At 53.8% G+C, this 25182-nt stretch overlaps 1 protein-coding gene across 4 annotated transcripts; it reads left to right on the top strand.

The window, feature by feature from the left end:
* The first annotated feature begins 2 nt into the window (after nt 1–2).
* Nucleotides 3–23817, top strand: SLC41A1 (solute carrier family 41 member 1). 4 transcript variants are annotated; one of them, XM_051808602.1, is made up of 12 exons: nt 3–3504; nt 3595–3712; nt 6633–7755; nt 13026–13133; nt 16685–16756; nt 17234–17378; nt 17476–17622; nt 18421–18568; nt 18652–18731; nt 19541–19675; nt 20435–20583; nt 20836–23817. In XM_051808602.1, the coding sequence occupies exons 3-12, from the start codon at nt 7396–7398 to the stop codon at nt 21019–21021; spliced, it is 1530 nt and encodes a 509-aa protein (XP_051664562.1). In that variant the 5' UTR covers nt 3–3504; nt 3595–3712; nt 6633–7395; the 3' UTR covers nt 21022–23817. The 4 variants fall into 4 exon arrangements, with proteins under 4 accessions (XP_051664562.1, XP_051664559.1, XP_051664558.1 ...); XM_051808599.1 differs by having other exon boundaries at nt 3–3712; XM_051808598.1 differs by lacking the exons at nt 3–3504; nt 3595–3712 and adding an exon at nt 6011–6176.
* Nucleotides 23818–25182: the final 1365 nt, after the last annotated feature.

The following is a 25182-nucleotide window of genomic DNA, read 5'->3' as shown; positions in this document are numbered from 1 at the left end:
CATATCTCCTCCTGCTGCAGGGATGTGTCTCTTTTGCAGAACCTGAGTTCTACACTGGAATGGGTGGTTGTTCTGCTCTGAATTCACATTGTAAAATGTGCTGGAATGTACAGGAAATACCCTGAAATGTATCCTGAAAAACACTCATGGAACTGTGATTCCTCTTCTTTCTGTTCACCATTCTCTTATTTATTTGCAATGTGATCTTATCATTGTGGCCAGAGGGCTACAACTCTATCACCTACTAAATAACTGAAACAAGATTGATGTTTTCATCTAATAAAACAAGGAATTCAGATTCTTTTCTGATTATTATTTAGCCTTTTTATGTAACTGTATAATTGCAGTGAAATCACTTCCACACCTGATTCTACACTGGAGCAATTCATAAAGTTTCCACCAAAACAAACCCACATATTTTCCAGCCAGCTTTAATCTTTTGCACCCTCCCTGGTGCTCCCCCTTCCTCTACAAAACCAGCTAACTCTGTTCAGGCATTATTGGGCAGTAAATAGTTGCATCTTTTATGGCTTGCTGCACTTTGTCTGTGTGCCCCAACGCCAGTGATTTGTTCAGCCACGTGCCTGTGGCTCTTTTGTGGAGGTGTCATTCCTCTTGCAAACTCCTGTTGCAGGCACAGCAAAAGTGATGTGTCAGGGCCCAGCACAGAATAAAATAGAGCCCCGGGGGTGGGAGGTGCAGGAAGGTTTTGTTGTTGGGTTTTTTTTCACTGGCAGATCTCTGTAAAACTGAGTCTAAAGCCTTTGCTGTGCAGGGTTTTTAACACCTGATGGTTGTGCTGCCAGTCAGAGGGACCTCGACAGCCTGGAGAAATGGGAAAACAGGACTGGCATGAGGGAGCACAGGTTGTGAAAATCCTAACCTGGGTCATGCTGTTGTGGTGTGGAAGGAGGGGTTTGTTGCCTCTTGTAACAGCAAAGGAGTCCTGAAGACACACAGCATCCTTTATATTCTGTAATCTCCTCTCCCCAGCCCCAAATCCCTCCCCTCTGTGTTTTGGTGAGGATTGCTTCCCTAAAGCACTTTCATCTGAAGGTTCATTTTGCTGCTGAAGGAAAAGTGAAGGGCAAACAGCTCTGGGAAGGCAGGGCTGGTTTTGGCAGGTACTGTGCAAATGTGTGCCATGAGATTTCTCTGCAGAGCCTCATTAAGTGCTGCTCATCAGCCAGTGCTGAAATCAGGCAGTGCCTCTGCACTGGGGACGTGTTCAGCAGAGCTCTGCTGCAACCTGAGCCCACCAAACTCCAGGGCCTTGAACACACCAGCAGGATCCACTGCTGGAAAAGTACATTCCCCACCTCTGCCCATTTTTCCCAGTCACTTCTGATAACTGTCTGTGCTTTATTCCCCATGCAGCAGCTTTGCCTTTGTGTTCTTAAGCCTTTTTATTTTACCACATTAGCTGCCATGTCGTGCTCATCTGACACTGTTCTGAAGGGGCACTCGATGGTTTGGTGTCTGCACACCTCTCCTGACACCACAGTTCTCTTTCCACCCCATTTTAGTTTTCTGGGAATGTCTCTTACCCTGAGTGCTGTGTGAAATCTTGGTGTCATCATGTAACTGAAGTGCACAGGTGATGTGCTGGCCCTTCCTGCAAAGATCACCTTAGTGTGAATAGTTCCTTGCTAATGCCAAGTGCCCCATGAAAACACAGATTATTAACTCTCAGAGCTATGCTTTTTTGGTTGTAATGAGTCACTGTGCCTTGAGCATGGAGAGCAATTACCTCTGACTCATCAGAGAAGGAAAGCCTGATTTTCTGCTCTGAAGACAGGTAACTTGGTGTCATACTAATGATTTGAACACTCTCTTGGTCCAATTCCAGTGGGTTAACATTTTTCTGTTTTATATCCATAGCAACTTCCTTTTTTCCCTGCTCTTCCCCAAGTCCACAAAGCTGCCATTCTTCTGACAACCCTACATAACGTATCTGCAGTTGTCCAGTCATCCCAGCCTGCTGTGGGCCAGCTGATCTAGGGACATGTGGGCCTGCTACACATGGAGAAGAGGTCACATTCCACACCTGCATTTTCTAAAGAAAGCTCTGTTGCTGCCCTCTGTTTAACCAGGCTTGGTTTATTTTCAGCCCCGAGTGACCATGGGGAGTTCAGGCCCAGAGCTGCAGGGGGACGCAGGAACAAGGTGTTTACAAAGTTGTTTCCTCCAGCTTGGCACCTGACACTTGCATTCTTGGCTCCTCTTTTGCCATTTTATTTGGTGTTCCACGGAGCTGGCAAAATCCATTTTCTCCAGCAGGTGCTGTGAAAACTCCCCCTCACCAGACATGCACTGAGGAATCTGGAGGCTGCTCAGCCACAGCCTGCAGTGTCCTTTGCTGCTCCAGAGGAGCCTTCCTCACCTCTAGCTCAGCCTGTGACCCTTAACTCTGTGCTCTTCAGTGGTTTAACCCTGCACAGACTCTTGCCAATGTGTTCAGTCCTCCCCTTGCTGGTGCTCTGAAACTTTTAGACGTGTTCGTCCTTTTAATCCACGAATTCAGGTTCTTGTTACGACGCTTTAAAGATGCATTGCCATGAGCTGTGAGGTCTCCCTCAACATCTCAGTGCCTGGAGTTGGTGCAGAAGTGCTGCCCAGGGGTTGTTTTGCCCAGCTGAGCAGCTCAGGGCAGGCTGTGTGACATCAGGTTTGCTGTGCAGGGCCTTGGCTCCGCTTTCCGCTCCCACACTCTCCGGGGCAGCGGGTGGTGGAGATAAAGAGCTCAGCGTGGTGGGGAAGGGAGGGACCTGCCCTGCTCAGGGCAGATCACTGAGCTGATTGAAGAGCTGTGGTGGTGGTGGGCCCCAGAGGAAGCTGCAGCCAGTTCTCAGCAGGAAGGAAAATGACCCCATGGAAGGGTGGTGAGGGCAGGGGACAAAGGGAAAATGCTCTTTGGCACTGATGGATTTACCCACGAGTTGGTCACAGCCTGGGCAGTGGGGTTTAGAAGCAACATGCAGCGTTTCCCAGGGTGCTTTTCATGCATTTTAACTTGTATTTTTAATCCAACACAATGTATGGTTTACTGCAGCCCTGTAAATGCTCAGATCACTTGAACACTGTGCCTGGTGTTGCAGCAGAAAGGTGACCCCATGGAAGGACCTGGATCTCCAGACGTCCCTTCCAACCCCAACTACTCTGTGATTCTGGGAAACAGAAGGGAGTAAAAGAGATGATTTTCATTTATTCTTTTTTTAATACCAGCCTCTGCTCTGACCAGCTTTGTGGTATTTGTGTTTCCTTCAGCCTGATTTCTGAATATAAATGAGCTCACAGCTCATATCCGGAACAAACCCGAAATGTGAGGCACATCCTCAGGGCCTCCATGACAGGTGTCCATGGCCCTGCTATCTCACAGGAACCACTGGCCTTGTGGAACACAGGAAACCAGGACCTTCCAGCTCCTCTCTGCCAGGAGCTCTCACATGGCCAAAAGCCCAAGGGACAGACCTGATTGGGGCTGACCCGTGTTTGTCCCAGCAGGTGGGTGACACAGGAACACAGCTGGGAGCACTGGTCATGTGGGCCTTGGAAAAAAAAAAAATGGATGGTGATGGGTTTGTTTGCTTCCAGGCTGGCAAAACAGAATTTCCAGGGTCTGCATCTCCCAGATCTCCCAGATCAGGGTCAGCCTCTGACATCACTGCCTGCCCTCATGAGCTGCTTTTGCTCTGGACTGACATCTGAAGGGGTAAGTCATGACCAGTCTTTGAGTTTGGGATTCCTGTTTGCAAGTAGTTAGGAACTCAGTTCCTTCAGGATCCTTGGCCAAAGGCAGCTGGGACTGCACTGACATCTGTGACAGAGTGGTGGAGCTGGAGCAGGGAGCAAAGGCACCTCTCAGGGCACTGTCAGCTCTGGATGAGGTGGATGTTTTGAGTGACTTTGGCCAAACCCTTTTATTTTGCTGCATTCTGTGCAAGAGGGAATCACCCTATATCTTATACCCATTGTGGGCTGTTCCTGAGTGCTGGCCCAGAGCTGGACAGTTTGACAGTGCCAAAACCACGTGGCTGCTGTAAAACACACGGGCACCACATTCCCTGATCCAACTGCAGCTCAGTGGTAAACCCTTCCCTCTCCAAACACTTTGGTACCTGCTCCCTGCAATTGGAAACCCATTTCCTGTCCTTTCATCCTCTGCCTCTCTGATCTCTGCGCTGGTGGGGGTTTTATCTATTTCTGTGTTCTTGTCTCAGGCAGCTTTTGTCTCCACACTTCCACTTCCTGAGCGTGCAGCTGGGCTGGGCAGCACCGAGGTCACGTTTTGGTGTGCCTTGTTTTTGGGGAGGTGAGGGAAGGATGGCTGTTCCGGGTGAGATACGGATTTTCCGAGTCAGGAAGGAAAGATGCAGGTGGAAGGAGAGCCTTACCCAGGTTTATTTGGACAAAGGAGAACAGAGGCTGGGGTTGGAGCTCCAATCCCAGCCTGAGTGTGGAAGTGTGTTGTGGTTTTAGTTAAGCCATGTCTCTGTATGTCTTAAGTCTTCCTTGAGGTCTCTTTGCTGGTGTCACAGTAGGAGGGTCTGGGAATTAGGTAAGTGACTCCAGAGGCTCCTCAGCCTTGAAATCACAGAATGGTTTGGGTTGGAAGGGACCTTAAACATCATCTCATTCCACCCCTTGCCATGGGCAGTGACACCTTCCACCAGCCCAGGTTGCTCCAGGCCTTGGACACTTCCAGGGATGGGGCAGCCACAGCTTCTCTGGACAACCTTTGCCAGGGTCTCCCCACCCTCACAGGGAGGAATTTCTTCCCAATATCCCACCTAACCCTGCCCTCTGGCAGTTTAAAACCATCACCCCTTGTCTTGTCACTCTCTGCCTGTATAAAAAGTCCCTCATCAGACCTGCTTTTTGTCATTAGTTCTGCTCTGCTCCACGTGTTCCAGTCACCCTCTTCTCCCAAAGCAGCAAATACTTCAGGAAAAAACCCTTCCCTTGCTCAATTTTTAAGGAGAGCAGACAGAAATGAAGTAGCAGAGCCCAGAGCTTTAGATCACAATGGATCCCCTGCTGCCCACGACTGCCTTTGTTTCCTCAAGGAATGAAGTCACCAGCTCCAGTCACACTTGTCTCCCTGTATCCAGGGGGGAATGTGGTTCCTGTGCTGCTCTCCCCCTTCCCCCTGCACGGGTGGTTGTGTCACAGCCACCCTTATTGGCCCAAAACCTGTCTCCAAGGCCTGGAGCTGGGGATCACGTCATCACTCTGAGTAATAACTTGCTGCTGACTGTTTCCTGGGAGGAAAGGAAAGGCAGGAAGGAAAAAACAACAACTGCTCATAAGTTCCACTCATGCAAAAAAAAAAAAAAGAAAAAAAATGGGGAAATAAAAGGAAAACATGAATCAGAAGAGTTGGTGTCATTCAAGAACATGGAATTTTGCAGAGCATTGAGGAGCTTATCTCTGCAGCTTATCTCTGCTTTTTATTTATTTGTTGGGGGGTGGTTTGGCGTAAACAGGCAAAGTGTGGACGTGACAATATTCCTGATTTTTTTTCCCTGAACTCCACCAGTCTGGCAGAGGCCTGAAAGCCAGTGGGTACCACCTGTACTGCTCCAGGGCCTGGCTCCAGCCACATTCCCCTGGATATCAAAGCACAGATCCATAGTGGGATGGATGGATGGATGGATGGATGGATGGATGGATGGATCAGGGGATAGCAGACAGATGGACAGTGGGATGGACAGATGGATGGATAGCAGGATGGTGGATGGCCAGTGGGATCACTGGATCCTGGCACAGCTCAGGGATGGATGGATGGAGGGATGGATAGAGGGATGGGTGGATGGATGGATGGGTGGATGGGTCGGTGGATGGATGGATGGATGGATGGACGGACGGACGGACGGACGGACGGACAGACGGACGGACGCGCAGGGATCGCTCCCCCCGCTCCACGCGGACTCTCCCCCACGTGACCCCAGGCCACGCCCAGCCCCACGAAGGGGGCGTGGTCTCTCCTCTCCCCCCTCCCCGCCGTGGTCCGCGCAGGGGGCGGGGCCGGGAGTGACGCCACGCGCCCGCAGCCAATAGGAGCGCGGCGCGGCGCGCTGGGCAGGGCCGCCATTGGCGGGGGGTGATGTCAGGGCGGCGCGCGCCGGGCCCGGCGGGGCAGAGCGGGGAGAGCGGCCAGGGGAGCGCTGAGGGAGGTGAGGGAGCCGCGAGGGAGGGAGCGCTGAGGGAGCGCTGAGGGAGCGCTGAGGGAGCGCTGAGGGAGCGCTGAGAGCAGAGAGCGGAGCGTTGAGGGAGCGGCGGCACCGCGGGCACACGGCGCGGGACCGGCGGCGGCAGCTCCGCTCCGCTCGGGGCAGCGCATCCCCGCCGTGTCCCCTCCGCGGCCGCTCCCGCTGCGCTCCGGGAGCGCCGGTCCCGCTCCCCCCGCGACGCGGCTCTGCGGGCGCTGCGGCACCGGCAGGCGGGGGCCCCGGGCGTCCTGCGGCTCGGGGGTCCCTCTGTCCCCTGACACGGCCCCCTGAGAGGGGAAGAAGAGCCGAGGGGATAGTCCGGGGTGCGTTGAAGTCTGAACCTTCGACGTAGAAATGAAGGAGCTTCTTGTGCTGCCGCGGAATCCAACAGAATATCTGTTTTCCTCCCCTGTATTTCAGGTGAAAGGCGAGTTCTTGGAAAGCCGCGTCAAATCCAGGGCTGTCCGAATGCCAGAGCCCACCCTGCAGCCCGCCCAGCTCAGCGAGCGACCTTAACTGGGGACCTGCTGTTGCTCTAAATAAGAGCTGTGGTTGTCTTGTGCTGTCGGGTGAGAAATTCTCCTGGAAGAGGAGGACGACAGACACTTGGAGCTTGCTGGGATTGCTGGCAGAGAGCAAAAGCCAGGCTGAAACAGAGCAAAAAACCCCACAGGAGACTTCAGACTGGAATTCTGCAGGGGCACAGTGCTACTGGGAAAAGCAACAGAAGGTAGCAAAAAGAGCTTTTCCAGGCTGGATCATCTGTACAAGCCGGGTTTTCTCCTTGCCTTGGGTGCCCCATCACAGCAGCCGTGCTGCAGGAAGAAAAGCTGGAAAAAGATGCACTGAAGTGTCACACGTCAAAGAAGGAAAGCTTGGATCCTGCCTTGGAGGCTGCTGTAGCACACAGCGCTGGAGAGGAGAACCAGAGGGAATTAACTGGCCATCATTCCCAGTTCCTGCTCTCTCAGTGGTTGGTGTCCCCCGTTCCTGGACTTTGCTTGATGGGGATCTCTGCTGCAGGAGCAGGCTCTGCACTCCAAGGCAGGCGGGCAGGGAGAGGAGAGGTCGCTCCTAGATGCCGGAAAGGCCATTTGTGTAAGTTCCTGGCAGAAGATCTCTTCTGGAACAGCTGCTGGCTGTAGGCCCACCAAGCCAAGGGTCAGGATAGCCTCTGAACAGCATGTCTGCCAAGCCTGAGAAGAAGGAGACCCACCAGGCCAACGGGGCTGTGCCTGTGGACCATCTCACCAGTCCGGACCAGGGGCAGCTGGTGGAGCCCTCAGATTTCCTGGGACCTGCTGCAGTAGAAGCAGTGGTGCTGGAGTCCCGTGCCAACGCCAAAGGGGTGCGAGAAGACGATGCCCTGCTGGAAAATGGCAGCCAGAGCAATGAAAGCGATGACACCAGCACACACCAGAGTCCCGAGCCAGCCTCGCCCCTCAAGGAGACCTCCTTTTCCATTGGGCTGCAAGTCCTCTTCCCCTTCCTCCTGGCAGGCTTTGGGACAGTTGCTGCTGGAATGGTGCTGGACATTGTGCAGGTAGGATTGATGCTTCCCTGGCATGGCACTGGGCTCTGAATCCTGTCAAGCCAGGAGGGACTGGAATGCCAAGGCTAGGTCAGCAGCTGGCAACAGGGAGGGAAGGAGACCAGTTCTCTTGTCTGGGGAAGGGGAGACAGGGAGACCTTGGTGATGTGTGGAATGAGGGAAGGAGACCACCACAGCTTGAAATGAAGCCCTTCCCTGCTGGTGGCTGGTGACATCCCAGCCCCAGTCACTGGTTCCACTTGTGTCCCTTTTCCATCTTGGGTGTTTGCTGTGCTGTCCCAGCACGCCAGGCTCGTGCCACCACGTTAATGATTCTCCTGCCACAGCGTGTGCTGGACACCTGTGGGGGGGCTCATTCCAAAGCTTGAAGGCCACGTGGCCCCTTCACCTCCTCCTCGTGCTCCTGACGTGGCCAGGGGTGACAGGGCTAAAGGAGTGGTTCCTCCTGGGAGGTGTGTGGAGGTGATCCTTAGGAAAGGCCTGCCAGAGAGCTGGCAGTGACCTCTGGATGAAAATCAACGTGTTACCTTGGCAGGTGATGCTGTGGGAACCCGACAGCCTGGCAGCTTGTTTGTGTTTTTATGTGGGAATGGTGCCTTTGGAAGCTGTGGCTCCTGCACTGGTCTATAACATGTTTTCCAAGCAGTGACTCTGGCAGCAGAGGAGTTGCTTCACCTCTTCTCCTTTGCCCTGAAAGACAGGCTGGGCAGAGCTGTCTGATGCCCAGCCCAAAGCGGTGACTGAGGCTCAGAACTGGCTCATCTGTGCAGTGGAGGTTTATGAGACTCTTTGGATGGGGGAGGCAGCCATTTTGGAGCTGTGGTCACCCAAAAATGCTCTGCTTGAAGCTCCTTTCTTTGCTCAAGTGAGGTAAACAAGCCCTCGAGTGTTGGCAGAGAAGGGCTCGAGTGTCAGCCCAGGGTGTTACCCTGTGCCAGGGTAAGTCAGTCAGAGGGTTTTTTTGGGCTTGTGGGTGGTCAAGCAGACACTCCTCGTGGTGTCCTGCCCGTAACAGCAATTTCCCTGCATGCCTTTGCACTCTGGTCATCCTTACGGGCTCTCTTGGCCGTTGAGAGAGCTGTGAAGTGACTCAAAACAGGAAAAGCTGGATGTGCTAAATTAATCGGAGAGAGAGAGAGATTTACTGGAATCATTTTCTTAAAAAGAAAGACCTTTCAAGCGTGTTTCCCTCTGCAAAGGTCCCTGTAAACTCCTGCGTGGCTCTTCTGGAAGTCCCCCAGAGCCAGGGATTTGAACCCAACCTAAAGTTTTTCCTGGAGAAGGAGCAGCCCTTCTGGCTGGGAAGGAGTGGGCAGGGCTGGGATACTGCAGCTGAGCCCTGTGTTCTCCTGCCTTTCTTTTTTAGGGCCATTAGAAATAAAACTTTGTAATTCCCGTGTCCCACGAGCAGCTCAGCGTGTGGCTGTGCAGCTTTTCCTGCCAACAGCTCTAACTCCCTTTAGCCTTGGGATTAAATGAGCCATAGGGTGGGGAAAGGGGGATGGGGAGCCTGTTGGCTTGGCTTGGGGAGCTGATCCTGATAACTGGCTTCCAAAGGCTCAAAACCTTGGATGAAAGGAGGAAGCATGTGGAGTGGGTCACTGGAGTCCCGTGGCTTTGGATGCAGCCATGGTTGGTGCTGGCTGGGGGCTCCATACACTCCATGTCCTGTGTTTTGGAGGACTGGACTAATCAGCCAGCTGTAATTGGTCTCCCCACTGTGAAAACAAGCAGCCCTGGCCTTTGGCCATGCTGTCCCATTAACGTGGCCCCGGGAATGTGCCTCTCAGGAGGAGGATTTGCCTCTGCTCCCTCTGGGATCGCAGAGACTCCAGGCCAGGTACATGTGAGTGCCCTGGCTGGTTTTTGTGTACAGTGCAGGACTGTTGGCACAGTCCCCTTTCCCAGCAGAGTCCCTGTTGTTGTTTTCCAGACTTACCAGCTCCCTGGAGGTTCTTTGGATGGACAGGATTTCATACGGATGAGGGAGCCTGCTCCTTTCCCCTGCTTCACCCCCTCTGGTGTTACCATCCCTGCAGGGTGGGTGTCAGGGACTGCCAGTCCTGCATTCCCGTTAGGGCTGCCCATTCCGTGGCATTTTGGAGGGAGAATGCCGGGAGAAGCAGCTGCACCGAGGCAGTCGCAGCTCCGACCTGCAGCAGCCCCTCCCCTGAGCCGTGAATCACCACCCTGCTGCCATCTGAGCAAAGCCAGCTCCTCCTCGTGAGCTGCGAGCCTTCACTTCACACCCAGGGACTGAAATGACACAGCTGAGGGGCAGCTGATCCCCCGGGAATATCTTCCTGTAGGTGCAGAGCTTCCGAGAGGCAGCGGGACCAGAGGGAGCTGCAAAACAGCCCCTGGGGGTTGGTGTTTCATCCAGACCTGTCTGGTCTGACCCCTCCAGTGCTGCCCAGCAGACACCAGATCTGCTGTGTCTGGGTAGATCTGTGTTCAGAGGGGCTGTGGCTCAGTAGAAGATAAAGCTGAAATAAGTGAAACCCAGACTGTGATTGTGTCACATATTATATATGTATCTTATAGCCCGTGCTCCCCCTCTGCAGAGGGCAGGGAGGAGGTGCTGGAGGTGAGGTGCCTCTGCCTGTAATTCTCTCCCACAGCCCTGCTGAAAGGCAGCCAGAGCCCCCTCACTCCCCAGTTCCCCTTTGCATGGAGCAGACTGGATGATGCTGGAGGATCTTTCCCTGAAAACAGCTGATTTCTGCACTTCTCAGAGGGGCTGCTACAGGCAGAAAGGGGTTTTATTATCTTGATGTCCTGAACTTAACGTCTTATTTCCTCTTCTCTTTCCCATTTTGTTGTCTTCCCCAAAACAGCCTGGCCCTGGTTCTCCCCATGGAGCCACATCATGGGCACGTGTCTCCCCAGGGATCTTTGTTCCCTGCAGGAGCCATGGAGGCCTTGGAGCTGTAGGAAATGCCCATAGCCCAGTGTTGTATAACATCTGATATTAAGAAAGTTGGCAGGAGCCCATGGGTCCTGCTCTTTGCAGTGAGCAAGCTGCTGAGGTCTGCAGAAATCTCCTTCTTTTCCTCCCCCAAAGATGGCTTTTATTCCTTTCTCCACGAGCAGCCCCGTCTTGCTCAGGGAGCTGCCTCTGGCACCAGTTTGCAGTGCAGCCTCCCCCTTAAAGGTTAATTTACAAAGCCAGGGTTGGGACAAGGTGAGGGAGGGTTTGAACTGGTGCTGGCTCTTGCCTGATCCTGCCTCTGTGATCTCTGGAGCCAGGAAACTTTTGCACTCCAGCCCGTGGTCTGACTAATGACGATGTTCCTCTCATTAAGCGGTTCTGGTGACACCCAGCTCGTCCTGCTGGGAAGTGGGAGCGTGGTGTTCGCTGATTGAGTCCTGGATGCTGCTGAGGGAAGTTGTAGCAGAGGATTCACCCGTGGAACACCCAGCAAAATAATCACAGTGACTGCTAAAAATAGAGTGGGGAGAGCTGAGCGCGCCTGGATGTGTCTTAAAGGAAGCACAGCCTGACGTGAGGCTGGGCTGGGTGGAGTGTGTGAGTCTGTGCTCTCCTGCTCTGCTCAGCAGTGAGCACTGAAATCACAGTCACAGAGTCACTGAGGTTGAAAAATCCCTCCAAGGTCACCAAGTCCATCCTGTGACCAATCCTCGCATTGTCACCGAGTGCCACGTCCAGTCATTCCTTGGACACCTCCAGGGATGGTGGATTCTCCTGGAGACTGGGATCCCCAGGAGCAGACAGAGGGTTGTGGTTGTGCCTGAAATAGCTGGGCAGCTTTTATCCACGTCCCTGGGAGCTGCAGTGTGTGGTCAGCTTGTCGGAGCATTCCAGAATGGTTTGGGTTGAAGGGACTTTAAAGCTCATCTCATTCCACCCTCTCCATGGGCAGGGACACCTTCCACTAGCCCAGGTTGCTCCTTGGACACTTCCAGGGATCCAGGGGCAGCCACAGCTTCTCTGGGAATTCTATTCCAGGGCCTCCCCACCCTCAGAAGCATTAAGGGAATTCTTCTGACTGGAAAACACTTTTGGCCTTTGAGGAAAAGTGGTCCCAGTTCATCCATCTCAAGCACTTTTCTCTCTCTTATGGTTTTTCAAATGAGTGCAACTTGAGTGTGGTATTGCAAAGGACCTACAGGAAACTGGAACTTGTTGGCTGAGTGGTGAGGGATGGAAAAATAAACAAAAATGACTGAAATCCTTCCCCAGAGGAAGGTATTAGTCACCCAGAGAGAGTGACTTGTATTTGCTCTAAGGTGTTGGCCCACAGTCTTCCTTGTCCTAGAAAGAAATGCGTGTCCCTGCTGAGCCTGGCAGTCTGACACTGCCAAGGAAAGCTCTGGGAGAGGTGGAGCCTCTCCCAGGTAACTTTTACAGGTACCATTGACAGGTAAAGCTGCAGAGCTGTGATGTTTAACGTGCCCAGCACAGCACCAGTTGCTGGGAGTGTGATTCCCGTGGCCTTTAAGGAGTTTGGCAGCCAGGCAGTGTGGGAAGCAGGAGTTATTTTGGACACAGGGCCTTCTTGCAACACATCCATGACAATACAGAAAGGGGCAGTGAGGCCTGAGGGTTTTTTTAAATGCAGTTGTGAGGTTTTTTGGAGTGGTTTTGTGTTTTCCTGCAAGCCAGCTGGTCTTCTATACGGCTGCTTACCCTGCAATTACCCTTTGTTTTTTCCTAAATAACTGTGGCTGCCTCCCTCCCTCATCCCAGGGGAAGTGACTTGACTGGAGAGCCAGAAGAGTTAGGAAATACCTGTAATGTAGGTGCCAGGTGAGTACCAGCAAAAGGTGGCCACAGTGGGCTGGATTTTGGATCAGGAAGCAGCAATTCTTTGCTCCAAAAATGTATTTGTGAGACACACACGTAGGAATGGCTCTCAGCCAAGACTGACCAAGCTTCAGATTCTGCCAAAAATTGCAAATATTGGGCAAAGTCTCTTCCTCTTTCCCTATTTTGGCCTCTCTGTGTGTAAACATTTTGTCAGTTGGGGAATTTTTGGGGGATTTTTCACTGAAAATTGCCAGCTCGGAGCTGGTTTTTAAACTCAGCAGGAAAACGTGGTGCCTGCTACACAAACGTCAGAAATGGTAAAATCACTGCAAAATTCCAGGTGTGGCAGCAGGAAGGGGACTGGGATGGCTGCTGGGGGCACTGCCAGGTGTCAAAGGTGATGAGGAAGTGCCACCCAGTGCCACTCAGAGCAAGGGTTTGGATCAGCCATGCCGAGATCTGATGGTCTGTCTGTGTTTTAATCCTGCAGCACTGGGACGTCTTCAAAAACGTGACCAATTTGTTTATCTTAGTACCTGCACTGCTGGGCCTGAAGGGGAACCTGGAGATGACTCTGGCATCCCGCCTGTCCACTGCTGTGAGTATCCAGGGAGCTCAGGGGGGGAGCAGGATGCTGGGTTTGGGAAGAGTGGGAAGGAAAATCTCTGTGTCGGTGACCGCAGACACCAGAGCCTGGAGTTCAGCCTGCTGGGAAGGTGTTTCCATCCCACTGGGCTGATGGGATTTGAAGGTTTAATGGTCCTTAAGCTCTGCTGACAGTTCACTTCCTTGTGCTGGCTGCTCAGGGGCCTGAGGGCACGGTGAGAGATGGCTTTGGAGTGCTTGGATCCAGTTTTTTCCACGAGGGAAGCTGGTGCAGGAATGTTATCAGAGCAGGCTAGAAGGAGCCAGGGTGGGGAGGGCTGGGGAGAACTGTACAGCAAAGCAGAGGGGACCTTGCACTGAGAGCTTGCAGGGGGATTGACAGGCTCTTGAAGTGATGGAGATCTCCTGCTCCAATTCAATGGGATTCCTGTGGAACACTGAGCTCCCTGTGAGGGATGGGGCAGGCTCTTGTGAGCTCCTCAGAGCACTGTGTCAGTCCAGCTGTCAATTAATTGCTTTGTGTTTAAATGTCCCTCCAACACAGCACTCTTGTGTCTGGACCTGCTGGAGAGAGACCAACACCCTCTCCTGACAGGGACAATAACACTCCTTCCTGCTGCAAGGCATCTTCTGCTTCAGCATGACAGCAAGTGACTGCCTGATGTCCCTGTGTTCCCCACGATGGGAGCTTGGAATTTTACATCTAGAAGGTGTTGGCTGCCTGCTGCCAAGCTTCTGGCTCCTCTGTGCTGAGGAGAGAGTCCTTGCAGCAGCCAGCCTGGCCTCAGCTTTGGCAGTGCTGATGTACCTTGGCTCGAGAGAGCTGCTTGGGAAGTGCTCACTGAGATGTTGGGATGGAGAACTGTCTGCCTGGGTGGCAGCAGCAACCTCCTTCTTGGCATGTTCCCTTCCCCTCAGCCCTCCCCTCCTGCCTGCTGCAGGAGAAGGCACAGCAGAGTGGAATAGGTCCCTCTGGATCTGCTCTCCCAGCTCCTTCCTTCTTCCATCTGGAGCAATGGGGAGATTCCAGCTGTGACACTTTGCTCCTCAGTAGCTCTTGCTGGCCTCTGAGGCCCAAGGTTTTTGGTGCATTCCAGAGCCAACATTTTGGGCTGCTCAGCTCACCACAGCCCCCCGTCCCCCTTGGAGCAGCTCCTCGTGTGAATCCTGAGGAAGCTGCTCCCATCCACTGAGCCAGTGGCACATGAGCATCGTGTTCTGCAGGGTCTGAGGTTGCCCCTGGGGAGCAGGAAGGCAAACAGCATTTCCCTGGACTAGCCCTTGGCTTGGCCTGATGATTCCTGCTGACCATGGGGCCACCTCCTTCTTGGAGGCAGCCCTTGCCCTTTGTTCCCTGAAGGAGCAGGGCCCTGAGCTGCCCTGGGAATGGCTGTGCCAGCACTGCCTGGCAAAAGCTGGGCTGGGGCTGCTTCCCCTCGGGGCTGGGCTCCTCTCCCCAGGCACTGTGGGGAGGGCAAAGCTGCTGGGAGGCCCCACACTGCCCCTGGCCCAGCTGTGCTCAAGAGCCAGGGCCTGCAGGAACAGAGCCTGAGCTTTGTTTGCCCCTTCGTTCTGGGAAACAAATCCCTTTGTTTTATTCATTCTCCATTGTTCAGATCCTGACAGGATCCTTGCTGTCCCACAGGCTCTTCTCCCTCTTGGCCTTGCCCAGTTTGCACTTTCTGAGCATGGGCTGGTCAGGGTGAGTGCTTGGCTCTCCTGGGACAAAGGCAGAGTGGCACTTGTGTGTCTTCTTCCCTCCTGGGGCTGGCACAGAGCAGTGTTGGGGAAGGCTTGGCAGAGAACCAAAAATGTGGACAGTCAGCAATGCAAAACTTTGCCCCATCTGCTCTGGTGGCTCTGCAGGAGGGTCACGAGGACACCAGCACAGAGAGCACCCACCAGCTTGGTCTCCTGGTGCCTCGTGGCATCAGCCTTGTGGGCCAACAGGCAGGCTCTGGCCTCTGCCTCCCTTTGCCCTGGCTGCCTCCACATGGATCCCAGAGCCTTGCTCTCTGCCTCCTTAAAATCATGGAATCACAGAATCATTAAGGTTGTGAAAGAGACCTCCAGAGATCATCAAGTCCAGCCTCCTTGTGTCTGTGCATGGTGGGACAGGGCAATCTCTTGGGCTTTCCTTTTCCCCCTTGCCCTGCCCATCCCTCAGTGTGGGGTCCCACGTGCAGGCGTGTGGGGGGAGCTCCCCTCTGACTGGAGCTTCCCGGGGTGGATCCTGTGCTCTCTCCACAGGAAAGCAGCCCAGAGTGGTTTCTCAGACTGTGGGGTTCTAATTAGTGCTGCATTAAGGCACCTCAGACATTCCTTTCACAACTAAGAAGCAAAACTCTCCCATTAGTTAAAGGATTTAAATCCTCTTGGCAGTGACTACAGCTAGGTTGTGTTAATCCCAGCCTAATTGCCATGTGGCTGGAATTTTAAGGTCAGGCTTCATATGGAGCTGAAATTCCTGTGCTGGATGTGCTACTCCAGTCAACTTTTTGTTGGTTTGCCCCCATTCCTTCCTCCTCTCCACTAAAGTGCCCAGAATAATTCACTCCAGAGCTGGGGGCATCTCACTGCTGGTTGAACTGAGCTGGCAGCTCTCAAGCACATGCAGCAAGGAGAGCAGAGGGATTAGCTGATCATTGACTCCTGGTTTTCTTGTTTTGTTTTCCTTTGCTGGAGGCCAGCAAGGAAACCTGAGAGGAGGAAATTGCTGCTGCCTTGTTGTGCAGAAGTTTGATGCTGTCAGCCAACAGCTCCAACGCACATTTGAGCCTCTCCCTTGCTTCATCTTCATCAGCTTCTAATAATACAAATTAGGCATAAGTTTATGTGCCCTGCTTCTCCATTCTTCCATAAAAAGCCCCAGGAGGTGTAGGGAAGAGCAGAGCTCGTGCCCTGCAGTGACTGCAGCCACTCTGCTGGGCTATTCTGGATCGCACTCCAGGGAATTAAAGCAACTTTCCGTCTCTCCTGGTTATCCTGATTAGCATCTCCCGCAGCTGCAGCGGTGCCAGGTGACCCCTGTGCCATGGCTGCTTCCTGCCAGTCCATCCCCCACGTGGCACTGGCCTTGTTTACTCAGCTTTTACCCGAAACAGGGGTTTTTGCTGCCAGCTTCCTCTGCCCACGTGCTGCTCTGGCCTCGCTGCGTGTCGGAGCAGGGGCACACAGCTGACCTGGCACCCCTGCTTCCCTCCTGCCTGGCTGACCTGAGGGGCAGCATGACCCAGCTGGGCCTGAGCCAGGCTTGGCTGGATCAGAACTGGGGTGGATCAGTGAGCAGCAGTGTGTGACTGCAAAGGGACAGGGGGGATCTCGGTGCTTCTGCAAGATTTCCATCGGGTAAATCCAGAGTAGCAGCTGGAAGAGGTGCTGTAGTTACCCAGGGTGCACAGCCCAAGGGACAGTCACAGCCTGGGCCCCAGCTGGCCCCTCACACCTGCAAACACACCTCTGCAGAGCTGGGAGGCAGGAATTTCACTGTTGGCATTTGCAAAGTGCTGTCAGTCTTTAATGATATTCCATGTCCTCTTGCAGGCTAATATTGGCCAAATGGACACACCCAAAGAGTTCTGGAAGATGATAACAGGAAACATGGCTCTGCTACTGGTAAGAAAAAGGGAAAGGAGAAGGAAGTGGAATATTGGTAGCTGGTGCAAGCTCAACTCTGGCAAATGCAGAAGGTTTAAATACCTGGGTTTGCTACTGACTGTCAATATTCTGCATCTAACAGGGAGGCAAATGGCACCTTTTTGTCCCATCATCATGTTTGCCCTACAGGTTAGACTTGGTGTTTCCCTGCTGGATTCTAATCCAGCTGACATGGGACCCTGGGTGGTGCTTCTCTCTTAGAATCCTAGAACAGAATCCCAGGATGGTTTGGGTTGGAAGGGGCATTAAAGCTCAGCTCATTCCACCCCCTGCCACGGGCAGGGGCACCTTTCACTAGCCCAGGTTGCTCCAAGCCCTGTCCATCCTGGCCTTGGACACTTCCAGGGATGGGGCAGCCACAGCTTCTCTGAGCAACCTGTTCCCTCCCCCTGGGACTGTCTGCTCTCCTGGTAACCCTCTGGCCTCCATTTCCAGGTTCAGGCCACCGTGGTTGGCTTCCTGGCCTCCATCGCCGCCGTGGTGTTCGGGTGGATCCCAGACGGGCACTTCAGCCTGTCCCACGCTGTCCTGCTCTGTGCCAGCAGTGTGGCCACTGCCTTCGTTGCTTCCCTTTTTCTGGGTGAGAGACAGATGCTGAACGCCCTCTGTGCACCTCTGCCTAAAATGCTTGGCTTCCTTTGGCTTCATCCTGCTCTTTTCCCTCTTTTTGCCTCTAGGAATGATTATGATTGGGGTCATCATTGGGTCCAGGAGGATGGGGATCAACCCTGACAACGTGGCCACACCAATTGCTGCCAGCCTGGGGGATCTTGTCACCCTGGCTCTGCTGTCAGGAATCAGCTGTGGCTTGTACAAGGACTTGGGTGAGGAGCAACAAAAGGCCTTTGCCTGGTCTTTCCCTGTGCTGCTGTGTGTCCACTCATCTCCCCCTCTTCCTTTGCCCTTTCTGTCCTTGGGGTGTTCAGGATTCCTGGTCTAGAGCTCCCTCAGTTTGTGAGATCTAGTCAGACTGATGAGGGGAGGATATGGACTTTCTCAGTGCCTTGTAGCTGCAGACACTCTTGGCAGGGACCTGCACACTTCCCTCTCAACAGGTAAAGTGGTCAGGAAGGGGTTGTCCCCTTCCAGGTGCCAGGGGCTCGTCTGTGGCTGAAGCACTGGGAGAAGGAAGGTCTGGATTTCATCTGCTGTGCAGTCAGCACCAGCTGGGGATCCTCAGTGCAGGGCTGCAGCTGCAGACTCTCCACTTCCTCCTCCTTCCCTGGGGCCGGGATACAGGGATGTGACTCAGCCAGGTTCATCCAGAGGTGAAGCAACACTGGGAGATCCTGCCCGGGAGCAGAAAGTGGGAATGAGCAGTTGAAATGGAAGAGCAGTTGAAATGGAAATGTTGATAAACAGACCCAAGTGTTGTACTCACAGCCCTGTGCCCCCAATGTTGTACTGACACCCCTGCCAGTAGAACTCCCACCCCTGTGAGTACACCAGGAGGAAGAGGGACCATGTCCTGCAGAGTTGAGGCTGGACTGGCCCAGTTTCCCTGCCCTTCCTGGCATTCCCAACTCCAGCAGCCTGTGGCCAGGCTTGCTGAGCTCTGCTGAAGCAGCACCTGCCTCACTGCAGTGGGATGTGTCCTTGATATCTCTCACATTTCCCCCCAGAGAGCAAGTTCTACGTGAATCCCCTGGTGTGTGCCCTGTTCTTGGCTCTGCTGCCCATCTGGGTCTTCGTTGCCAGGAAGGATTCAGCGACCTGGGAGGTGCTTTGTTCCAGCTGGGAGCCCGTTGTCATCGCCATGGCCATCAGCAGGTGGGAGGCTCCCTGTCCCCCCACCCCACAGCCTTATTCCTTGGGAGAATTCCAGCACTGACCCCTTCAATCTTCCCCTGCAGCGTTGGGGGGTTGATTTTGGACAGGACGGTCTCGGATCCGAACTTTGCTGGGATGGCTGTTTTCACACCAGTGATCAATGGTGAGTCCTTCCCACCCTGGCTGGGCTTGCAGCTCTTGGAGGCTCTTGGCAAGCAGTGGAGTTGTCCCCTGTGCCTTATTTCAGGCAGGTTAAGGACAATGAATCCCTTTTGGATGCCAGTGAGGCACTGAGCTTTGACTCAAGCTTTACAGCACCGTGGCTCCCCCCAGTGCCAGCCTATCACTTGAAAGGTGCCTGCCCTGGGAGGCTATTCCCTAACAGACACCTTCCCAGGGACCTCTTCACTTCCTCATTCCTCCTGTCTGGTGGGACACCCCCATCTTCCAAAATATTTACCTTGTGGCACCTGGCAACACGGAGATTTGTATTTGCACCTGGGAGTCAAGAAATCCAATTGCTTCTGGTGTAAAGCTTTGACCTCCTTTCTGCCTAATGAACCAGAGAAACTCCCTTTTTTTAATTACTTTTTCCAAGAAATGCAGTTAATTCTGAGCCAGTGCCTCTTGTGCCAGTGGATTTCACAGTTTCATTACACCTCATGTGAAAAATAATAGTTTTAAACTTCCTGTGTGTGTTTTGCTTGTCTGACTCATCATTTTAGTTTCACATATTTCTTCCAACCCAAGCTGCAGTAATAGAATGGCATCTATTTTACTGAAGGGCCTGAAGGGAAGCCACAGAACAGTGTGCTTTGTCTGAGCTCCTTACATCCTGCAAAAGTGGAATTCGGGTCAAAAATAGACTGCCCTACATTATCCCAGCACCTGGCAATTCCAGATCTGCTGGTTGTTGAAAACAGCTCTTCAAAGTGTTTGACACATCACCTTCCTCTCTCTCCTGACCTGCAGGTGTGGGTGGCAACCTGGTGGCAGTGCAGGCCAGTCGCATCTCCACCTACCTGCACATGAGTGGGATGCCTGGAGAGAGCTCCAAAACAGTCCCTTGGAAGTGCCCCAGCCCTTGCAGCACTTTCTGCAGCTCAGGTATCTGTGTCAGCCCTTGAAATAACGTTGCACAGGAAAGGGTGGCCTAAGCCTGTTGGGAGGCAGCTGTGGGGCAGAGCACAGCCCAAATTCCAGCACAGAAGGTGGGCAGAGGTTGTTACTCCTAGATAAGCTTGATAGCCTGCAGTCTGGGGCACAGAATCCCAGAATGGTTTAGGCTGGAAGGGACCTTAAAACCCATCCAGTCCCACCCCCCTGCCACGAGCAGGGACACCTTCCACTAGCCCAGGTTGCTCCAAGCCCCATCCAGCCTGGCCTTGGACACTGCCAGGGAAGGACACTTCCAGGGTCCTGGCCTTCTGGGCCAAGGCTGGCCCTTAAGAGCAAGGAGAGGGAACAGGTCTCCAGTGTGGGGATGATCTGTCAGAAAACTAATCACCACACAAGGTACAGGCAGAAATCCAAGGAAATTCAGTGTTCACAGTAAATTCTTGAGAGCTCTGTGCTGAGCACTCTCAGAGGTGGGACGTGGCAGCTGAGCTCTGAGACAGCTTTTACTCTGGGGACAGAATGAAACTCTCCTTGGTGCAGAGTCCTTGTGTATCCTGATGGTTGGCTCAATGCTCAGAGTGCTGCCTTCCAGCCCAAATCTGCAGTGTGGGAGCAGGGTCCAGGGTGGTGGCCTGTGCTTTTGCTTTGGCCACAGTTGTGCTGCCTTGTCCCCCAGAGCCCAGCTAAGCTGCAGAGCTGTGTGTGCAGGCCTGTCTCAATGTGCTGCCCCTCTCTGTCCCCCTGCAGACGTGAACTCCCGCTCTGCCCGGGTGCTCTTTCTCCTGGTGGTGCCTGGACACCTGGTTTTCCTCTACACCATCAGCTCCATGCAGGGCGGCCACACCACGCTCACCCTGATCTTCGTGGTGTTCTACATGACAGCTGCACTGCTCCAGGTGAGTGCAGCCCCTCGGGGGGCTGAGCCCCCAGCCTGGGCCAGGGGACACTGCCATGTCACCTGCACTGGGAACTGCTCAGTCAGTTGAGTTGTAGGTCCACAGCACTCGGGAAGGGGGTTCTGACCCCTCACCAGCACCATTCTTTGGGATGTGGCTGTGCTTCTGTGAGCCAGACTTGCAGAACTGACCTCTGGGATTGCAGAGCTCGGGATCTGTGGCTGACGTGGCTCTTCCCTTCCTGCCTGCCAGGTTCTTATTCTGCTCTACATCGCTGACTGGATGGTGCACTGGATGTGGAACAGGGACCTCGACCCAGACAACTTCTCCATCCCATACCTGACAGCCCTGGGGGACCTCATTGGAACAGGGCTCCTCGCTGTCAGCTTTCACATCCTCTGGCTCATCGGGGACCGGGACTCTGATGTGGGGGATTAGCTCTCCCTGCTCCCCCCTTCCCACACTCCTCCTCCTCCTCCTCCTTTCATTTCTTGTCGCTTCTTTTCCTCCACCTTTACTCTTCTTTGCTTCCTCCCCACACCCTGTCTCTGTCGAGACTTCATCTTTAGTACTGGAATTCTCATTATTTTCAATGGGAATTTTATGGGGTTTATATTCCAAGCCCGGTTTGTACAGAAAAATCTCTCTAGTTTTAGGAAGGACAAAAAAAAAAAAAAAATAAGTGTAATGAGACAATCACCAAGTGCAATTTTGTAGGAGCTGTGTCTGAACCAAGGTTACAGTGAAGTTCCTGGTCAGTCAGATCATGCAAGGAGCCCACCCTGCCCCACTCACTTGAGGTCAAGGGCTGCTTTTTCGCTTCATAAGCGTTTTAAATCCTGGAGCTCAAGTTCAGGTTTATTTTACTGAACTGGCACCTCCTAGCAAAGTACAGCCTCATGGAGGAGGGCATGGGGCATCTCCTGCCTTCTCTGCCCTGACGCCCTCCTGCCTTGTGTCAGCTCTCTGAAGCTCCATCCCGTGCCCAGCACCCAAAGGCTGAGGGAGTCTCTGGGAGAGGGATGAGTGAAGAAGGTGAGGAAGGGTCCTGTGTGCCCACAGGGAAGTGAGTGATCTTGGCATTGAGGACTGCAAAGCCCCCAAGCCTGGCCATGAGCAGGCTGGTCTCTGCTGGCAGATCTAGTCTCTCTTTTGTCAGCCATCCAGCAGCATCTCACACTGCTTGTTCTGCCTCTATGAGCTGAGTTCAGCTGCTCTCTGCTTCGTCCTAAGGGGCTGTGAGCTCTTCCCATCCATCATCCCCCTTCCACCTGCCAGTGCTCCACTGGAGAATCTGCTGGAGCCCTCATGGATGCTCTTTGCAGCCTCTCCTTCGTGCTGCTGTGGGCACAGCACCGTTTTCAGGGCAGTCTGCTCAGTGCTGTTGACTTTCAGGAAGGGGTGGATGGAAAAATAGCTCCTATTTTGTGTGTTCAGATTTTATTTCAGTTGCTGAGTGCTGTTGACGGACCCAGGGCAGCCGGGAAGAAGCCACCCAGTGCCTCTCTCAGCTGAGCCTGAGGTGTTTCAAGCTGGTCAGCATTAGGCTTTTGGTGCCTGTTAGAGACAGACATCCACCTTCAGCCACGGGATTCCTCTCTGCACAGTCACCAGCTGCAAAACAGGTCAGCAGGCACAGCCAGATTTCTGGAGCCCTGGCTCTTGGTGCAGCTCTCAGGACAGGGCTGGAGCACAGGCGGGTAAAATCTAGGACTGGGGTGACAGCCCAGCTTGGAAGTGCTGGCTGAGCACTGGGAGTGCAGGCTTCACTTCCCTGATTCTTCCCCTCCTGCTTTTTGTGCTGCTTGGCTCAGCAATGGCTGAAATACCTTCCCCTGTTTAGTCCATGTTGGAAAGGCTCTTGCACAGCCTGCAGTGACACAGTGAGAGGAAGCCCCGTGAGCAGCTCTAACCAACTCCCCCCATGGCAGCCCCAGAGACAAAATGAAGATGGAGTCTCTTTGCCCCTCTTTTATAGGGTTTGGCTGCTGTGGCCACGCCCCCTGGGCGGGACTACTGGTTCACTGGCCACTCAGTGCCCTGCTAATCCAGAGTGACTGATGCTGCAGCCAATCAGATGTCTGGTATGCCTGGTGTGGGCGGGCCCCTGGTTTGATTGACAGCCTGGCCACATGGCACTGGCTGGAGGGCTCCAGGCGCCATGTTGGGCACGGAGCAGAACCTGAAATTTGGGCGTGGGTTTGGGGTTGTCTTCTTTGCCTTCTGCTTTAAACCTGTTCCTCCCACTGCAACATGACTATCCTTTACTGGTACCACTTCCTCCTTTTGCTTAACTTCCATATTTCTCACACAAACCAGTGCTTGTCTCCTCCCTTTGGCTGTCTGGAAGGCAGCCCAGTTGTGGTGCTGGCAGCGCTGATCTTCACCCAGAATAACTCCAGGTGGGGACATCTGCTTGTTAGTCTGGGCAATGCCAGACCTACCTGAGCTCTACAAAGCGCTGCCTAAGTGGAGACAGCTTTGCTTTTTAGGCAGGGAGCGATTCCTTGGGGGCAGTTCCTGCCTCTCCCAGAAACCAGAGCCAGTGCACCCGAGGGGGCAGGTCAAGACCAAAGTCAGTCTGTGCCATGTCCCGTGTGGGAGCAGCTCTGATCCTCCTCTCCACCCCCCCCGGTGACTTCTCACACATCTCATCTGGCCAAAGCTGTGCCCAAAATAACCCAAAAAACCCCAACCACAAACCAAACCCCAACTGCGCTGCTGTGCTGAACTCTCGGCCCGGAGAATTCTGGAACGTTCTCTGCCGCCCACACCATTTCTCTGCCTGATGTTGAGGAATAGATACGAGACTCCCTTCCATTAACACTTCAGCTTTTATGTGTATGTGGAGAAGCTCTCCTGGTCTTTTAGGTGTCACATCACTCTTCACTTCTCCAAGAAAAGAGGAACAATCTGCCACTCGTGGTCTCCTGTGCAGAGACCCCGAGGGGTGAGAGCTGCTGGTCCCTGTGTTATATATGGTATAAAGGTGTGTTTGGGGCAAGGGCAGGGAAGAATCTAACTTAAAACTGAGGAATACTGATGGAAAAACCTCTTCCCACTGGTTGCACTCAAATGCATGCCTACTCTACAGCTGCCTGCAGATGAAAATCCTGGTCTATTCTTTTATTAAAGGAAAAAAAGACTGTCTTAATTATTTATAGTTCCTATAACTGACAGATGTCAACTTAACTGATAAATTATATTTGGTTAAATAAAGATTACATTTATTTATGTGGACTGCTGTGTGTTTCCTCCTTATGCCTCTGCTTGGTTCAAGGTCCCTCTCACCTTTTGCAGCTTATTTTAGTTCAGGCTAAAGCTCTTTTGACACACAGTGGCAGGAGAGTTATGAAAAGCAATTAAATTGCTCGGCATGAAGCAAAGTGGGATTAGTGTAAGTGCCAGAGTACCTGGACCTGGCCTTGGTCAGGTCCCAGGAGCTCGTGGGGGGTCCCAGCAGGAATCTGGGTGTTTGTTCTGGATACAGAGCCCAGCCCTGGCTCCCTGAGCGCTGCCTACACGTGGCCTCTGCCTGTGCCTGTTGATGAAGGTTTGTGGGTCAAAAAGGTTCTGCAGCTTTTGGGGCACCCTGAGCCCCTGGATTTGCAGGTATTGCTGGCTGTGGAAGGACCCTCTCATGCTCCCCAGCTGCGGGATGTGCTGCTGGGGACTGATTCCCTGCAGGGCTGTGCCTCAAGCTCAACCAAACAAGGATCTTGGTGCAGAACCCCAAAACAAAGCCCTGGCAGTGCCAGAGATGGGGGAGCAGCCACTCAGCCCCTGCTGGCTCACGTCCCACACCCTGAATATCAACCTCACCCTGGTCTCCTGGGGAGGGGAGGGGTGTGTTGGCCTTTTCTAGTTGCAGAGAGAAACACTGGGGCGTGAAGACTCTGAAGAAATAAAATATATTAATGTGTGTATGTGCGTGTTGTGGAGCCTTTTTGTTGATCTGTGGGTTGCAAAGGGGCTGGAGGTGCAGGGGTGCCCGGGGCAGGGGCTGGGGGTGCAGGGAGCAGGGGCTGGGGGTGTTGGGGTGCATGTGGTGGGATCTGGGGGTGCATGGAGCTGGATCTGGGGGTACAGGGGTGCATGGGGCTGGGGGTGCATGGAGCTGGATCTGGGGGTACAGGGGTGCATGGGGCTGGGGGTGCATGGGGCTGGATCTGGGGGTGCAGGGGGTGCCCAGAGCAGGGCTGGGGGTGCAGAGGGCAGGGTCGGGGGATGCAGGGGATGCACAGGACTGGGGCAGGGGTGCACGGGGCTGGGGGTACAGGGGATGCCCAGGGTTGGATCCAGGAGAGCAGGGGATGCACAGAGCTGGATCTGGGGTTGCAGGGAATGCACAGAGCTGGGTCCGGGGATGCACAGAGCTGGATCTGGGGGTACACAGAGCTTGGTCCAGGGGTACAGGGGATGCACAGAGCTGGATCTAGGGGTGAAGGGGATGCACAGAGCTGGATCTAGGGATGCACAGGGCTGGATCTGGGGGTGCACAGAGCTGGATCTGGGGGTGCAGGGGATGCACAGGGCTGGGTCCGGGGGTGCAGCGGATGCACAGAGCTGGATCTGGGGGTGCAGAGGGCTGGATCCGAG

This window comes from Manacus candei, unplaced genomic scaffold (genome assembly GCF_025592945.1).
Source record: "Manacus candei isolate 608988 ecotype Guabito, Panama unplaced genomic scaffold, ASM2559294v1 h1tg000073l, whole genome shotgun sequence".
NCBI classification, from domain to species: domain Eukaryota; kingdom Metazoa; phylum Chordata; class Aves; order Passeriformes; family Pipridae; genus Manacus; species Manacus candei.
This window is presented reverse-complemented; position numbering and strand designations above follow the sequence as displayed.

Bases quoted from the DNA above. Each gene is read 5' to 3' on its own strand.
- SLC41A1 (XM_051808602.1), top strand. From the start codon at position 7,396: ATGTCTGCCAAGCCTGAGAAGAAGGAGACCCACCAGGCCAACGGGGCT. The intron at 18,569-18,651 runs GTGGGAGGCTCC...CTTCCCCTGCAG, and splicing joins ATCGCCATGGCCATCAGCAG to CGTTGGGGGGTTGATTTTGG. The intron at 20,584-20,835 runs GTGAGTGCAGCC...CCTGCCTGCCAG, and splicing joins TGACAGCTGCACTGCTCCAG to GTTCTTATTCTGCTCTACAT.